This window comes from Poecilia reticulata, chromosome 2 (assembly GCF_904066995.2).
Source record: "Poecilia reticulata chromosome 2, P_reticulata-male-v2, whole genome shotgun sequence".
NCBI lineage: Eukaryota > Metazoa > Chordata > Actinopteri > Cyprinodontiformes > Poeciliidae > Poecilia > Poecilia reticulata.
The window spans coordinates 21149961-21169053 of NC_088831.1; the positions used below are offsets into that span (position 1 = coordinate 21149961).

At 38.9% G+C, this 19093-nt stretch overlaps 1 protein-coding gene across 3 annotated transcripts in view; it reads left to right on the forward strand.

Moving 5' to 3' along the window:
- Positions 1-4242: 4242 nt before the first annotated feature.
- LOC103478268 (radixin) overlaps positions 4243-19093 on the forward strand; it is a 45057-nt gene continuing 30206 nt past the window's right edge. The window contains exons 1-2 of one of the 3 annotated variants that reach the window (XM_008431999.3): positions 4243-4386; positions 15369-15466. In XM_008431999.3, coding sequence (XP_008430221.1) covers positions 15455-15466 — 12 coding nt within the window. In that variant the 5' untranslated portion in view covers positions 4243-4386; positions 15369-15454. The other 2 variants (XM_008431985.2, XM_008431990.3) reach the window with 2 other exon arrangements.

Genomic DNA, 19093 nt, shown 5'->3' on the forward strand with positions numbered 1-19093 from the left:
TACTGGTAAGTTTCTGTTTTTAACGTTCAAGTAAAAGCGAGGAGCCGGATCTGAAGGAGCAGGAGATTTGCACTGTTTCTCCAGCAGGACGACTCATGATGACTCCATCTGCATAAAAAGAAGAGAAAAAGCACAGTTTGTTTTTTTGAAAAGGCCTCCCTGTCGTCTGGCATCCTGCGTCCAGGCACTGTGGGGTTTTGATTCATCTTAGTTTCTTCTCTTATTTTGAAAAACTGAATGCTTGTACAGACGGATTTGTCAGCACACCTGGTGAAGATGTGTAATAAGCATCGAAATGAATCAGTCTTTTATTGCAGCATCAACATCTCACTCTGCACTGCAAAAACACAAAATCTTACCAAGTATTTTTGTTTAGGTTCTAGTGCAAAAATCTTAGTTTTATCTTATTTCAAGTGTACTAACTTACATGCAACTTTTCAGCAAGATAGAAGAGTTTGTTTTAAGTCAGTAATTCCTTAATATTGGTTAAAAAATGCACTAGTTGCATTGGCAGATTATTTTACTTACAACGTGGGAAAAATGTCGTTACAGGTGAAAAATCTGCCAGTGAAACTAAAGAGTTTAATATATTTTCAGGAATTATTTACTGAAACAAGCTCTTATATCTTGCTAAAAAGTTACATGTAAATTAGTTTTGTCTTTACCAAAGTCTACTAAGATATTTGCATAGAAACTAAAATAATTTGCTTATTATTACAAGCTGCATTTTTTGTCAAATTTTGGCTTCTTTAATGTTGTACCTTGAAACAACATTAAAGAAGCCACATTTTAAAGTCAGAATATTTATTCAGTGGTTAACACAATGAGTTGGTAATCCTCTAAAATGAACAGAATTAATTCATATTTAAGCTGATCAGGGCCTAAAAACAGTTTCCAACCCACAGCTAGGTCCCGACTCGGAATTCGACCCTGAGTGGGAGGCCGGTTCTGACTCTGAGTCTGGACTGGCCTCCGATAAATAAAAAATAGGATATGATCCATATTAACTCGGTAAAAAAAAAGACTTATCTTATAATCAGGATTTACCAGGCAGTGAGGCGATCCACATAACTATAGCTGCAGAGTTCATATTATTCGACAAGCCAGAAGAAAGTTTTCAAAAGCCTGGAGAATACAATCTTTTAGTTTCATTTTGGGTCAACCATTTAGGATCAAAAGAAACATTAAATGACCGTCGACTTGTTTCTTCTGGGTGAGTAGTGAGTTGTGCTATTTTAAGTAATTATGTTTCTGAAGTAGAGTGATGTATACAGTATATCCCAAGGCTATCCCAAACCTCACAGTTGAACAATACAAAATGCAAAAATGAATATTTAAAGGGGCCATGTTATGTGTTTTCCAGCCCCATGGTAACATTTTACAGCACAATTAAGTATGTTACCTTCCATCGTCTTATATATATATATATATATATATTTTTTTTTTTGTCTTGACATTGGGCCTCTGTCTTTTTTAAGAAACTCCTCTTCCGATTCAAAAGAAGCCTTTCAAACACTTTCTTGGTCTCCGTAATTGTTTCCAGCACCAATCTTATTATTTATCAACAAGCTTCAGTGTATGTTATTGATATTTTCTGTGATAGATCGACATAAAGTTGCAAAGAGGTTTTAAAAAAAAAAAAAATGAAACACTGACTGATTCTCTTGTTAAGCTATAAGCTAATACGTCGGCAAATAACTGAGTCCACGTTTCTTCCTTCCTATTTAAAGTGGATAAAAGACGGAGGAGGTTTACCCTGCGGTTGCCATGGAAACCAACAAACAGCTGCAATAAGGGGAATGGCCAGAAGATGTCAGTGTTGCACAGCAGAAAACAGTTCATTTTTTTCTTATATTTTATTTATGTAAGAAGGTTATGACTTTAGCTAAATGTCTCAGGTTTACACATTTTTTTAATCACTGTGTATCTAAATTTGGACATATCTAACTGTACATAAAAAGACAGACAGAACAAGCCATAGTTGTTCTGTCTTTTTCTAATTTTGCTGTGACCTTTTGAATGCTGTTTATACATGAAATCTAACCAATATACTTGCAGACGCCTGAACTTATCAAGAGAAAAAAGTTGATTTAATAGTTGTTAAACAACCAAATCAGATGTAAACAGTGGAATTAGCAAAAAAATTAAAAATAAAACCCCAAAAATTACAATTCTAAAAATGAGTTTTTCTTTGAAATGAAATGTGAAAACTCCTGGACAGTGGTTACTGGCAGAGCAGCAGTGCAGCGATTACTGTAATCCCATTTAATGTACGACATCACTTCCTATATAAACTGCTGCCTGAAAAGCACAGGGCAGAAAGCGAGCGGCCCTGGCCTTGGCGGGACAGAAAGCACGTGTGTGGTAGGAATGTCAACAACGTTAAGAGATTTTGAACGTTTTCACACGGTCGGCAGGGAAGACCTGAACCAGTCCCAGCTGTCGGAGGAAACAGAGGCCAACGCTTTGTGCTGCGTTCTCTGACAGCCAACGCACTTCACTCATGTGAGCACCTGGAAGAGGAGGCAGGCTGTAGGTGGATCAGAGTAGAAGGGGGGAAAACACAAACACACACCAGATTTTTCACAACTAGAAACCAGTTTGTGTTGGTTTGTCACCTAAAATGCCAAAATAACACCCTGCAGTTTGTGGTTTTCACATGGATTCGAACATCTTTTCTCCAGTTGTTTCAGTTTAAGTTAGAGAGTTACACAGATCCGAGATGCAAACAAATGAATCATGATTTTTTTTTTTTTTTTTTTACTGTAACCTGATGTCTAAACTCAGCCAGCTGGATTTAGCTTTTTCTTCTCACCATATGCATGAGAGGTGCAGGACGACACATTCCTTTGAACAGATGTTTAAAAGAGAGAAAAATAAAAAAGAGTAGAAAACCTCTGGCCACATTTTAGAAGCCCCTCGCTATCATCTGTGCGTTTGTGTTGGTTGTCCTGGGTCCAGGTTGGGGCCAGGCTGCATGCCAGTGACTCACAGCCCACAGATGAAGCATCTCTCCTCCTCACAACCACGGGCTCAGCTCTGCTTCACAACACGGCTGTTTTTCAAAAGGCCTTCATTAACGGGCGACCATATGAATGGAGAGCTCTTTCAGGAGATGATGCAGATGTAGATGAGCCACTGCTGCATGTGTTTATTGTTGCTGTTGTTGTGTATTTATGAGACAACTTATTATAGTAACCATAGCAGCTCTGGAGGAAATTGGCAACTTGATATGTACAATATTTAGAATACAAAGTGATGGATGGTATTTGTTAAAGGTGTTTTTGAGGGGGGTGGATGTGGTTGAGATGGTGCATTTTTTGTGTTTATACCGTTGAATTCACTTTATATCTTTGAATTGTTTTCCAAGAGCTAAAACGTAATGGTTTGAATGGAAAACATAGAAATGGTTTATAATGATCCAGTCAAAGTGGGTGATTTTGAAATGTTTGCTGAGGTAGATAAGATTGGCAGATAAGATAGGCTTCACATGTAAAAATCAGGGGATCTCCCAAAATTAAGGGAATCGGTACCAAATCGGTGCGCCTCCATCAGGAGAACGTAAAAATCCTGGTCTCTGGATGTGGAAAGCTGATGGAGACATACACCTGAACCAACCTGGAGATGTAACCGCAGTGAAATTTAGTTCTGCCTCAAAAGGCTTGAATATAAAAGCACTCCACACTTTTTAGATTTTTTCCCTTTTTTTCAAAGACATCTAAGAACCATTCTCTGCCTTCCTTCCCCTCTTTAATACTGCACTACTTTGTGTTGGTTAATCATACAGAATCATAATAAAGTACACTGAAGTGACATCACAAAATGTGAAGAATATGAAGCGTTTGCAAAGCACCGATGATCAAACTCAGATGTTTTGGAACAATCTTTCTTCATTTTTTACTGGTGCATTTCAAAACTTTTCACTTTTTATGGGTTGCTCAGCTTTTATTTTGCAACACTTTTCTTGATTTTTGTTAAAGTGTGGCTATATATGGTTTACATTAATATCACTTTCTTTTTGATCACTTATTGTGAAGAGTTATCCTCAGTTTAGAGTCCTATTAACCCCATCTCTACAACCTGTAGTAGGCCTATCCTTCCAATCAATTAACCAATCATTATTTATATTTAACGTAACATATGCCTGTGCAATGAATCACTACATGTTTCATAAAGCAACAGGGTGAACCTCTCGAAATAAAACGTGATCCAACACATTTACCATTCGGGCCTGTGGTGTTGGAAGCCTCTCCTTATTGGGTGTGGGAAAGTTTGGAGCCCCTGGTTTACACCCCGCAGCCCTGCAGTTTGAGCCACCGGGTGAGGAGAGAGGAGGGGTGGAGAGGGGGTGAATCTGCAAGACTCAGCTCACCACGCCTCGGCACGGTGAGTTCGTCAGCCATATTGACTACCTCCTCTGCTGTCGTGGGAAACGGGCGAGAGGAGCTCCGCTGGCCCGAAGCCTGCGTGCTATCACTGAGCCCTCCGTAGTGCGCTCCGCGTCCGGTAAACAGCGCAGAGGGGTCGGCCGGGAAGGTGAAACGCTCTATTTTTACCCCACCGTGGATATATATATAAAGCAAGCGCTGCCAGCTTGAGGAGGTGACAGAACGGCACATCCTCAGAGGAGCCGCCTGGCGTTAGAGGTGAGTTTTATCGGCTTCTTCTGCGCACCGCCTCACCTTTAAGCCGCTAATATGACTGGGGATTTGTTTGTCCGTCTGAGCGTGGAGGTGTTTTAACTCGGCGGGCCGGTAACAAGTTGTTTCGCAGCACGTAGCCGACTGACTGACTGCCTGACGGACAGCCAAGCTTTAGGGGCGGCGTGGCCGGACGGCGGTATTCGCCTCGCCGCGGCATCTAACCGGCTTTCTAACGGGAGGACGGGTGAGTCGGAGGCAGCTAACACCAGGTGGTGTCGCTTGTCTCTCCGGTGCTGTGTGTCAGTAAATGTTACGCAACAGCGTAGCCTTGGTAATAAGATGCTGGTCGCTTCTCTCTGAGTGACTTGGAAGAGGACTCACTCAGCTTCATTCACATCAAACCGAGCAGGGTTACAACACCGGCTCCTGTTGGTGTGTGTTCATGGTTTCTGTAGTTCTCTAAACGAGCCTGAACGAGTTGGGCTTTGAAATGGGAAATTCTGCGGTTTTCTCTGTAGCTCGAGAAAACCGAGTTCTCTCGAGCTCGTGTTTATTTCGTTGTTTGTAACAAAAGAGAGACACAGTTGAGTTTTTTTTAAGTGTGTTTGGATCGCTTCGCATTCCGCTATTAGAGGAGTAATTTCTCATTCAGCTCAAAGCCAACATTTTAAAAAGTTTCAAACTTGTTAAGGTGCTGAGTCTCGCCTACACTGCGGGCCTTTTTTAATTTGTATTTTTTATTAAGCCTAATTGTTTACTGTCCGTCATGGAAACCCTACCCAGAGACTAGTTAAGCTTTTGGACGTAAACCTCGGTCTTGAATACGGCTCCAGCAGCTCCCACACATGTTAGCGGTCCATCTGCGGCGCAGGGACGCTCCGCCAGCGGCGTGCAGGAAATTAGCGGCCGCTGATTGGCCGCATTCGTGCGCGTGAAGTATTTTATTGGTTAATGTCCGCGTAGCTGAAGTCATTCTCCCGCCGCCGATGCCGCCCCCCGCTGGGACCAAATTACAATTCATTTGAGAAAGAGGCTCGGAGCATGATGACATGAGATAGGCTACCTTTGACAGCTGGTTTTGGATTTCTCTCAGCTGGGCTATGTTTTTTAGTGTGCCCTGTTGAATAATCATGCAAGTTAAGACCAGGGAAGTAGAATTTTACCTACTTTTCTTTGTGCATCCATTGTTATAATCTTTTCCTCCTATGAACATTCGTATTTTGAACCCAAATCTGAAAGTGAAGATTTCCAAGGTTTTCTAAAACACTTTTCTGTAACATTGTCCCATAATAAATAATCTGCAACTAACCATTATTATAGTTAACCATAACACTTAATTGATTGATGTGAAACTAGCCTTTTTTCAATACAATATTAGAAATGCATTAAAATATGCAAATGAATCAATTATGTTTTATATTAGAAAAAACATTTTATTGCCTAAAGTTGCAATAACCGCATTCCTTTAGTGAAGGCTGGATCATTTGTAGTAAAGGATGCATGTGCAGCTAAAACAGTACTTTTAGCATCAACATTTAGAATAACTTGGTCCTTTCTGCTTGCTTGACTTTGCATCAGTACAATGCATCGCTGATCTGTTGACTATTATTATTATTTTTTTGATTAGCCCATTAATAAAGGAGTTTGATTTATATTTTTATTTTTAAACAGTAATTTGAACCAAATGAAGCTAAAAGTGCCACTAGATGAGTTTTGGGTAGAACATTTTTACAGAGTGTTTATTTTTTATTATTTACATTTTTCTTTCTAATCTTAAATGCAAAATGTGTCTATTTTTTGGTGCAGTTTTGCTCCGAGTATATTGTTCTTTCAGAAAATGGCCTTTTATTTGAGTCTGTATTCTCCCATTAACGATTAATCGATTGACTAAATTAGTTGACTGATATTTCAATAATTGATTCATCACAATTAATCGGATTAATCGCTTCACTCAGAGACTTCTAAAAGTGGGCCATGGTTTCTGTTCCCAGTGTGTTTGCGGCACATCTCTTAAGTTTAGTAAGTAGCGAGGCGGGGAATGGATGGATCAGACTTGCTTGTATAAGATATAATAAGCCTGGTTGGTTCACATCCTCTACAACAGACACCGCTGCAGGATCCGGAAGGAAATGACAGAATGTGTCTCGGATTGAGGATGAGAAGCTGAGCGATTTTAGCCTTCACACACCAGCTGCTCCGTCTGAAACTGATCTCAGAGTTGGTTTTACTCCCAAGTGTGTGAAGGTTCGTCTCTGATCTTATTATTGTTCTGGTGTTTCTTCATAAGTTGATCCTTCGGATAATTGAAGTGTAATGTCTGAACACGGTGGGATAATTCTCCTCCTACGAAGCATTTCCACGTCTAATGATTCATGTTATAGTTTTGAATGAGCTTCTAATTAGTTTTTGGTTGTTTTTTTTTCCCTCCTTTTTTTATTTTTGTGATTTAAAATGTGTGAAGGTGACTCAGAGAGTTATTGAGTGCCATGGACACATAAAGGATTACAGTGTGATATTTGCCCCAGTGTTTCAGTCTGGGCTTCTTGAGGTCCCGCTCTGTACAGGCCATTAGTGCTGCTGAACAAACGCTTTGCTTCATTCACACTGTAAGGAATCAGTGGGATCTTCAGTGCCACAACTAAAGATGCCAAACATAACAGTGAGGAAGGCTTCCTGCTGCTTCAGCAGCTGGTGGATGTTGACTGTGGGCATGTGTGAATGTGCTGCCAGATGTACTGCAGAGCCCCTAAATACAGGGAAACTTTCATGTTTGACAGATTTCTTTTTATTTTAACATTATTTTTAAGTTCTATAGATTTGATGGTTTTGTGAGCAGATGGCCTGGTTCACCTTTCTGTCTGATCCTGATTGTTAATAGCATGATTTAATGGTAATTACAGATATGTTTTGAAAGTAAACATTTACAAGATAATCAAATCACTTTTATTTAAAGCAGAAATCAAAAACAGACATGGTCACAATAGTGTTTTAATATTTTTATTTCTGCAGAGCTGAATGAAAGTGCTGCACAGTAGGGGTGGACATTTATCGTATCGTTGGTTACTCATCGTGATAAATTAATTGTATCGTTTATTATTCATCGTCAGACATTTATCGTTTTTTGATTTATTGTTGTCACAATAAATTCCAATTCACGCTGATTGATTTCTCCCTCAAACTGTTCGTATTGTCAATGTTTCATTATTTTCTCCACTGTTTGTTCAATCAGAGTATCATATAATTAAAGGCAGTTACTGTTTGAAGTTTAGTGATACAAATCGCTAAACTGCAAACGGCAAATTATAGCCATGACACGGCTATAATTTGCCGTGTCATGGAGTCACAAAACATCACTTTTGTTACCACAATGCTACCACAAAATATTGATTAAAATAGCTGCTAGGAGCAGATTGGGTATGAGTTTGGGATTCAGAAATTATGACAGAAGTAGTTGAATCCTTTTATCATTGGTAATAATTCACTAGTGCTTGATGTGCCTGTTTTTCACTATTATATCTCATTGCTCATCTACTGACGGATAATTAAACTAGCCTTATTAAATCATACAAATAATTTCGAGTTTTCTCGTTGAGAAGCTTCTGTGTCCACTTCTTGTTGTTTATTTATTTTAGATATTTAAAATGTCTTCCAGTTTCAGGGTTAAATGTTTGTTAAAATTTATTGAGCTTCGAAACTCTTCTTGCATTACCATTATATCACTTAATACTGTTGTTGTGAGACCATTTTTATCGTTTATCGCAATAATATCTGGTGCAATTTATCGTCGAGAAAAAATTTTCTATTGTGACTGGTCTGTGTGCGTCTATGGGCATCTGAGGTATTTTAGAACTTAAACACAAAATCAACGTCACATTAAACAAAACTTACTAAAAAAGATGTAAAATTTGATGTTTTCATTTGTTTTTAAATGCATAAAAAATTCAAAATGTTGGACACATTTGTTAACAAATCATGCGACACCTCAAATAATCTAGGAATGGTAAAAATCTGTTACAGTAATATGACGCATTATTTTAGCATCACTGCTAAGCAACTTCTTCTAATGGAAAACACAAAAAAGACGCTAAACGTTTTACACTTGGCGTTGCAGAACATGTCTGGGATTCTGCAAACTAGTCTGTTAAAATGACTCCTCATATCCAGCGTGTATGGAATGAGTACATTCATGCTTTGTCATAAATGCATTAATAATCCACCATTCCCACTCTACTGCTGCCGCATCAGCAGAAATATGAACTCTGCACACTGTGGACAAACCAGCAGGAAGCTCATTCTTGCATTAGTTTGGTGTGGGTTGCTTTACAGAGCCTCGATCTGCTACTACTCTTCTTTTCTCGATGAAACCCGCTGCATCATCGCTTCTAAACGACATGTTGTTGTTACTTGATCGCATTCTTGGCAGTGCAGAATCTACAGGCGAGCGACGTTTATAATTTGACAATCTCATTGACAACATGATTAGAGGTTTGCATTAATCATCCAGATTGCAATTTCTTAAAACCTGAGTGCACGTAGAGAGGGAGCAGAGGAGAGGAGCCTGCATGAAGTTTGAAATCTTACAGTGTTCGCTCTTAGAAAACAGGATGAAAGGGTGTAGTGTGCTCAGAGTTTCTTTCTTCATGAATGGTAACCTGGAAGCTTGATCTACTGGGAATAACCTTCTGGCTTCACTGAATGAACAAACACACACATACGCACACACGCACCCTGAAGGCTTGTATATCCAGGTTTGTGAGAAGGTGCACGAACACGAGGAACAAGTCTGCTCTCTAACTTTTTTCTTTAGTGACCTAATGTGTGTGGTTGTCGACGGATGTTTGTTTTTTCTGCAAATTGGACTAATTCTGATAGATGCATAAAAGCTAAATATTATAGCTAATCTTGTAATTTATTTAAGTTTGGAGCGTATTTTCTGCTCTGTCTCGACTCACCAAATCTTCTCTGTGTCTTGGTTTGCATTAGAATAAGTTTGAGGTATTTCACCTTTTTGTTCCCTCACGTATCTCCTGGCTGCAGGTATGTGGGTCAAGCAAAGCTTTGAATACTTATAGCCTCCCCCCACATAGTCTTTCATTTGGGTAATCCATTCGTTCTTCTTTCTCTCTTTGGTAGCTGTCAAGATGAAATGAGTAGGAAAAGGAGCATTTTGGTTGTGCACTCGTTATTCTTCCCATACCGGCCATTTTCTTAAAGGACTTTGGGGAAATATTTCACTGCCTCGACATACAGTTGCTTTGTGTAGCTAAATGGAGATGTTGAAAAATGTTTGGTGCATTTTTATTTCCAGATACAAGTCAGATTTTCCAGCTTGTAGGACTTAATAAAACATATCATTTGAATGATACAGAATGGTAAACTTTTTAAAAGATGATCTGCTTTATGGTACGAGGTAGAGAAGGACCATAAAGGATTTACGATCACTTCCTGATGCACATTTCTGACCTGCTGAATTTTTAGTAGTTTCCAAATGATTCTTAATTTGTAAATGACAGCATTTACATTTTTTTTTTTGCCTTCTTGCCGTTAATAGGTTTTTTATGTTTGGGGAATGTTTTAAATTATTTTTTGGGAGGTGAAAAAAGCCCCTCCATTTATTTCAAATGATCTCATTTGTAAACCACGTCTTTACAACACATATCCCTGGTGTGTATTCCCCAGGGCGTGCATACCTTTCCTCACCTTTCCACAAGGAAACTTCATTTCTAAAAGCATCATGTTCAAGGACAGACAAAGACTGAATGTTTCAAACAGCAACAATGTTATCTGCTGAGATCAGCGGAGTCAAGTTGCTCTTTGCCTGAATGACTTCAGGAAGACGACATGTATTTGCAATATCTTTATGACTATTGATTAAATTTAGTTCTGTTTTTATGACTTTTTTTTTTTAAAGTTTTGCACAATGTCTCCAATTCCATTAGCTCTAGCAGCTCAGATGCCAGAAGGATAGTTGAAGTACATTCAACTGGCAAAATATGAGACAACTGTGCAAAGTGTACATGCATTAGACTTGAAATATTAAGCCTACCAGATACTGCAGCAGGCAGTCCCTTGTGGTGTTGCACACACGGATTAAAATAACCCCCCTGCCTATTTGTGGTTCAGTATTTGCAGATTTTTCTGACTTCAAGTTGTTTCTGGAAAATTCACCCATTCAAAGATTTATTTTCCTGTAGAGCACAACTACAATATTCAAAAGGAAATGGACCTTGGGAAGCTGAAATGACTGGACACAATACTGCTGAATGCTCTTGTCTGGCATTTACAAAGCAGCCAATCCAGGAGCGCCATTGGTCTTCCTTGACACTGATTGGCTGACAAATGTTATCTTTTGCAATAGCGCTAAGTTAGTTTCTTCTCTGCTTACTAAGACGTTTTTGGTGTTTGAACTATTACAAAAGTATGCAATCTCAAAATCATCCATGAATTCTTGGTGAATCTATTGCAAGCACATTTCTGCCAAATTCATCAAGATGTTTCTTTTCTTTTAGCTTCTGACCAGAAGAATGTTCTAGTCATACTTAAAGCCCATTAAGGCTGCATTTTCCCAAACGATGAAAAGATGGCATTAATGAAAACACTTTCATAGTAGAGATAAATAATAGTTGGTTGATCAATGGAAGGAAGAAACCGAAGAGAAACTGCACAGACAGTTTCTCTTCGATTGCACATATTGACATGACATTTACATGAGACGATGTACAAAAGTCCAACACATTACAGCTGTGCTCTAAAGCTCATTATTTCCACTGGCTTACACTGCAGATTGTCCATTAGGTCATGACAGAATAATTGATGGGTTTCCATATTAGTGGGGGAGCACACGGTAGTTCAGGTGAACAAGTTCTACTGTATGCACCGCAAAATCAGATGCAGACAGCTCATTTAGTTAAATATTGTTTCTCCTTTTTGGCTAACCATACCTGCAGCAGCTAAAATGATTAGTTAAGGCTCTGGTGTGGAACATCTGGAATATTCCTCTGCAGCATCATAGGAACTATGACCGTCTCTGCAGTCAGTTTAACTGCAGCTTAACGAGTTTAGCTTCTGGTGTTGTAAATGACTGAGACCAGGCCAAACCCAGTCCACAAGGGCCTGAGGGGTTTAGGTGTCTGTTTGGCAGAAGTTACCAAACATGATGTAGAGAGCTTATTCACCAAGGTTTATGGTGATAAAACTTTGTTAGCTTAAAGAATATTTAGTGCTTTTCAAATATGTGCAAAACCTGGAGCAGAATCAGGAAAACATTCAGGACAGTTAAAGGAAATACAAAACCTGTGACCCACATTGAAACCAGTGGATTTGGTAATAATAGGGTTAGCATTGAGTTAAAGGTTTGTTTGACAGGCATGTATGGTATAAATCTTGAAAATGCACATATTTTTGTCCCTGGGTTTCATACCCACCTAAATGGGCATGAAATGATTAATCACGATGAAGTTTAATGAATTTTATTAGAATAACCGACAACTAATTTAGTAATGGATAAATCGTTAATTAGAATAAACACTCAAAAAAAGCAGTTTGTTGGAAGAACAACATACTCGGAGCAGCAATTAAGCCAAAACTGTACAAAAATGTTTACATTTTGCATGCAAGATGAAATAAAAATAATAAAAATATGTTCTACCCAGAACTCAAGTGGTGGTTTTTTCACATAGTTCAAATTACTGTTAAAATAAATAAATAAATAAATAAATAAATAAATAATCTCTTAAAAACCTTTTTGCTAACCAATAGTCCAGCAGAGAGGACAGAACTTTTCACATGTTATTAGAAGCATTTTTTTCCTTTCCTACAAATGTTCAAGCTAAAGGAATGCTAAGCTATTACCTTTTAGGCAGTAAAATATTACTTTTCTAATTTAAAAAGGACGTTTTGTCTTTTAATGTAATTCCAACATTGTATAAAAAGGTTTAAATGTGCCAAATTTTTTTGTCCGATTAATCGTTGGCTAAAATAATATAGTTGCAGTCCTGCACCTAAAGTTTTTTTTTTTTTTTAAGAAGTTGGAAAGCAAAACTTTTAGAAGTTTTATAGGGTTTAGAAATGATTAAAATCAAGTGTTCCCATTGCTGAGTATTTGCTGCACAACCACCTGCCTTCAGACAGTTAATGGAGTCCATCTGTGTCTAAATTGATACCAATAACAATCCAGCTGTGCTGCGAAGGCCTTAGGGGGTTTCTCAGGGAACATTAGAGAACAAACGGCATCAGCCAAAACACTCGTGGGAAATGGGAAGATCTGCAGAGATTGAAAGCTTAGGTGGGAGAATCAGGACAACAGAACACTCTACAAATCCAGCGTGGAAATAGCTTAGAACAGGAAGAACACCTGCTGGAGGCTGCAAAAGACTTGAGACCCTCCAGCTGGATGGCCGGCTACTCAAAACATGCATTCAGAGCTTCACCGGAAAAAAGATTTAGATCAAAGTGAATTCATGTTGGAGTAACCCAAAGTTTAGAGCAAAGTCCAATAGGGAATTTGTGGCAGGATGAGAAAATTAATTTTGTTCTTACGTGCCAATCTGAGGGATTTTTGCAAAAATCAGACTCTTATGTGTAAAACATGCAGAAAACCTTCACAATTGTGTTGGATGATTGTGTAAAACCCCTAAAAAAAAAGAAAGTGGTTGTAATTAAGTTTGTGGCAATGAGCAATGAATCATTCGCATGTTAAATTAAAGTGAGCTCATATTTTTTGAAGGGCAATTTTGTTCACAGAGACTTCATGATCCATTTTATTTACGGTTTTGGTTGCAAGTGTTTTTTAAAATTTCCGTTTATTGTTTTTGGTTGTTGTGTTTTATTTTGGTTATTCCAGTCTAGCCATCTTCCAGTTCCAGTGTGGAGTTTTTGTTATAAAGTTTAAAGTTTGTTGGTCTTGAGAGAGCAAACTTGCATTATTACACCATTATCATCATGGTCTCAAAACAACAACATTATCATTCATTGCAAAATAATTGCTGGGACAGTTTATGGTCCAGCTAAATTTATCGTGACAGGCCTGGTTGTAATGTTACAAAGTGTGTGAAGGTTGAAGCAGGATGACTGCTTTTTCATAGGGTAGTATTTGTTTAACATTATTGCAATTTTCTGCCGCCTCTGAAGTCAAGCTCTTCCAGCTCGTCTCCATGCTGTATTCTGTGACTGTCCTCGAAGCTTTCCACTGAGCCTGGTTTAATTCTCCGCGCTGACACTTGAGAGACGTCTATTTCTGGCCCAGCACATCGCAGAGATCTGGCACCTTTGGGACACTTACCAGCTCATCTCTTTATTTTACGTTCCCACCATCTTAAGCGTCTCGAAGGTCGAGATAAAACTGCGCTCACCGGCTCCTTGTGGAGCGCGAAGGGAAAATCGGAGCAGAGAAGCAGGAGTTTGTGTTTTTCTTTCTCGCCGTGTTGCCGTTTCATTTTCTTCCTGTGTGCTTTCTGTGCTGCAGCTGAGGATTTCTCTTAGCTGCCACTTGGCTGCTTCTCTGTTTTTGTTTTGTTGGCCATTATCACGACTTTTTAATGGCCGTGTGACTCCATGGTGTTCTCTGTTTGGATGTTTTCTGCTGCAGCCAACGTAGCTGTGTGTTACATTGAGATGCTGCAAAATCTGCAAATATACAAAAAAATTACAGATTTTGAACATCTGGGGAAATTTGACCAGTTTTAGATTTGAAAAATTTCAATAAAGCAAGAAAAAGTTCAGGTACATTTTTTTTTATTTTGCTATACAGACACAGATATTTAATTTCAAGCAGTTTCACAGGATCTTAAAAGCAACTTATTTGCTTATTTTCCTTCACACACGCATGCACTCGAGTGACATCCCATTCTTAATCCAGAGGCTTTAATATGATATTAATCCACACTTTGCAGCTCAAACTACTTAAGCTCTTCTCAGAAGGATTTCCACAAAGTTTTTAAGGTGTTGATTTGAATTTTTGGCCATTGTCCATTTGGTCAAAAATGTTTTATTTCCATTTTTCTTTTATTATGTTTCTAAATGACTAATATAATCTTAAATAGAGCTAAATGTAATTAATGCACACACTTGCAGTAAAAAAAATGACTTTTGTGATCTCCATGTTTGGAGTCATTGGAAAGCTTAGAATCCGTACTTTCAGATTCTGTGAATAACTCAAAACGCCCCCCAGTTGACGTGTTCATGGTTTTGTCGTAGCCAGTCATATTTACAGAACGCCACCAGCCTTCTCAGACCACATATTGCCATCTCTGGTTGTAAGACGTGTTATTGCGTAGTCCGTGAGTGTTCATTGAATGGGTTAAATGGTGCTCAGAGTCAATTGATGATTAGTTTCATGAAACCCGTCCGGTACGGTTGATGTAAAGCCATGGAAACCCGTCCCATTGCACTCCGTACACGCTGTCCTCTCCACTCTGCTCACCTCAGCCTCTGCTGACTCTGCTCTGGGATTTTGCATGGCCTACCTCTTCACAGCTGAGCTGCTGCTGTTCCCACTGGCTTCCACTAATACCTCCACCCGTTCTTTGTTAGGCGATTCAATGCATCACTGAGTCATTGCTGGAGGAATTATATCTGACGTATAGCCTGCTGGACCACCAGGCTTTTGCTAGACAAGGGGGAAAAACCCTAAAAAAGACCTAATCAGAAGAAATGTAAATGAATTGATTCATTAGTTTTTAGTGCTTGTTGTTTCTAAGCATCTTTGGGTTTTTATTTGTGTTTTAGGCGGCGGTGCCCCAGAGTGCGGCAGGAAGACGGAGGACGACTTCTTTCAGTTTTATCAGCGACGGGGAACGGGAGGAGAGAGAAAGATGCCCAAACCGGTTAGTACCCCATGTGCTGGGATTACAGCGCGGATTAATTGGTGTTCACAGTCCTGTTCTCTACCGACATGCAAAGTGCTGCTTGTGGTGCATGTTTAGAGCACTAAAAAGATCCCTGCCACACTTTGTGCTACATTAAGTCTTCTCAGGAAGGAAGTTGTTCCTCTTCGATTCCTACTAATTACAGGGAGGTTGTTCTGCCATGCACTGCAAAATCACAAAACTAACTTAAGACACATCTTGGCAAGATACAGGAGTTAGTTTTAAGCCAGATGAAAAATTATTAGTTCCCCTGGAAGGTTATTTCATTTATAACAATAAGTTCTTTTCCATGTCACAAGTGAAATAATTTGCCAGTGGAACTTTTTCATCAATAGTAAGTAATTATTGACTTAAATCAAATTCCTATATCTTGCTAAGAAGTTACTTTTTAGTTTTGTCTTATTTCAAGTGTACTAAGATATTTGCACTAGAAACTAGACCAAAAGATTTATATTTTTTTGCAGTGTGGTCCTAGTCTTTAATGTTTTTGATGGTATCTGTGGTTCAGAGATGTTCCAGAGCTGATATGAGTGAGGGAAAGTAACTGTACTGATATTTACCATTTGTGGATTCCTGACTGCTTTCCACATCGTGAATGGAAAGCAAAGAGGAACTATTGACACATGCAAGCTTTGCAATTCTACTTTTCGAAAAAAAAAAAGCCTTGTAGGGGTGAAATTTACTGAAACGCACATTTTTAGACCCGCTTCTGCGAGCTGTGTGCCAAAGATGCTCTCTTGTTTATCCCTGAATCACTGATCCGACATGAAGCAATGAGGGTAATTCAGATTTCTTGTTTATCTCCGGAGCGCAGCAGGAGTTGGGTTCATAACCACCATGCAGTTTTTAGTTTCATGCAGGTAGAGTGAGCCTTTCCAGCAATCAGGCACAAAATGTGACACGAGTGCACATCGTTTTGGGAAAACGCACAGATTCACTAAGAAGTACGACAGTCAGACACTTTGTTTCTAAAGATTTCCACAAAGAGGCTTTCTCAGCTCTATTTTTACATCCAGGGACACAGGAAGCTTCTTTCATGTCGCTGTGACAGAGTTGCACTTGATCAGCTGTGAGCTAAAGTAGGCGATACGGACTTAAAAGTTTTATCACAATGTTTTGTAATATTATTGTGATGACAATAAAAGTGATGTTTGCTGCTTCTTTTGTAGGTACCTGCAATTGCTGTGACTGTGTGTCACAGTAATTACAGCCCAAATGCTGCTCTTATAAAACGTTCCCCTTTGTAGTGCGCTTTGCTTTTTTTTTTTAGGAAATGAGTAACAAAAAAGTGCACACAGGACCCGTATTTAATAATTTTTGCAAACGTATTAAGATTTATTCATGCTGGCTCTCATTGAACAAGCATTTGAAAAAACTAACAATCCTGATTCCCAACAAAATGGACAATTTTGCAGGGCTTAAACGTCATTAATTGGAATTTGTGACAACAATTAAGTCAAAACTCTTGTTGAGATAAATTTATCACGATAAACGATACAATAAATGTCCATCCCTAAACTGAAGATGTACTGAGTACTACTAGAGTACAAATGAATCAGTTGGCATTTTAATTTTTTCATGTGAGACTCATTTCAAAGATGAACGTATTTTCCATTCTCCTTCCCCTCCTGCAGAACAGCATTTCTGACAGAAAACATCGACTAGACATCAGAGAAAACTGTGATCATTGTATATGGCTTGTTCTGACTTTTTATTTATCCTTTCGCTACACGCCGGCTCCTCGTGTAGTTACAGAGTCTGTGAGTGATTGTTAGGTGAGTGGCTCATTAATCTTGGTAATGGGGAATTTGGCCGGGAACGGTTTCTGAGTAGAGTACAGTGATATGTGATCAAGGTGAAACAAAGCAGCAGTGAATCAAAGGTGAAGCAGTAATTAAATTCAATAAATTAAGAGTTTTTGCTACTTTTAATGCTTATTTTAAAATGTAACGTTAACTGGAGTTTCTCTGGGATGTTCTTAGGCCCAGTTTTCAACAAAACCATAAAATATTTTTGTTGCCGCTCGTTTTCACGTCTCCAGTAATTGAAGGCTTTTTTTGAAACCAGGTCTGAGTGAAACTTTGCTGTGAAGTTCTCTGCAGGTGGGAAAGCGCATGTGCAGTACATGTACAGTACATGTACAGCATGAGGTGGAGGCTAAGGGTTAAAGCGCATCTACGTTTCAATGACGTGCCAAATCACAGCGCCATACAGTGGCCTGGCATGACAACTACAGCCAATTTATTGTTTTGTCTAAATGGCGTCAGTATGTTCACCAGTCAACAGCACCTTAATATTCTGCTCCAACACGCGAATAAAACCAGTTTTTAAAGACGAGTGACCAAAGACACACCGTCAAAGTCTCCAGTAATCTCATGTCTTGTCTCTGTTGAAAGTGTTTTGATGCAGAAGCGACTAATATTAGCATGTTTGCTCTGTTGGACTTAATGACTTGTTGATGATTAGGCTCAAGCAATATTTCAAGTTATTCCAAACTAACTTGGGCTAGTCTAAATTGCCCTTTGAAGCAAGGCTTGTTGCAGTTTATTTTTTACATGTTTGACCAAGATAGCCTTATTGTTTCAGGTCCTTATTATTTATTTTACATTGGCCATTTTACCGGATTGAACAAATTAAAGTTGTTTTTTACATGTTTGAGCAGGCTTATAAAGCTACTGGTGTCTTTAAGTGTGCTGCATTTGTGCAGAGTTATCAGTACATTTATGTCTTCTACCATTTTAAGTCAGTTCAGTGCTACAGCCAATATTAAACATCAGATATCAACATTTAAAGTGATAAATGTGGATTGGTACATCCTCACCACCTGGTAAACACTTGTATTTATTTAACAGTGTGAAATAAATTTGATTTGAACAAAAATGTAAGAACTGTGCTTCAGAGCGTGCAGTGTGAACGTAACCCAAGTGGTACCGGTGCGTTGTCTCCTCCTCTAAACGTCTGTTATTTTGCACCGCGATGGATTTCATGGGAAGCGATCGTCTGCTTTCTCTTCCAATGATTGTTTTCGGGGAGATTCTGGAAATGACGGCGGGACTGACGAGGTTGAAAAGCGACGAGCGCGAAAGAGAAAGTTGAAAAGACGAGCTCAAGCTTAGATCATCCAAACAGAGAAAATAAAAGTACACAAAGGGCAAAAGAGGATTTGGGAAGGACTGAGTGACAAGCACTTTGTCTGTAACCAGTCCAGAAAAACGATACTCCTGCTGCCCTCAGGGGGAAACCCCACTCCAGTTACATCAAGCCGCCCTTTGACATTAAACTTTACAACGGGAAAGTAAACTCATGAGCTGCTTTTACTGTTTCATTAATAAATCTTGTTTTTGTTTTGTTTTTTTAAACGTCACTCGTCTCTGGGAGCATGTGTTGTAACCAAGAACTAACTTTTCTCAGTTAACTTACAGACGAAGAACGGCGAAATTCAACGTCTTTGCAGCAAATAAGAGCTGAGGCAATTGTTTTTTTACTTTATTGAGTTCTATAAAAACCTTCTGCCTGCCACACAAAACCACTAAAAAAAGAAAGTACTCGCGGGCAAAGCCTTTAAAATTGAATTTGCTCTGCACC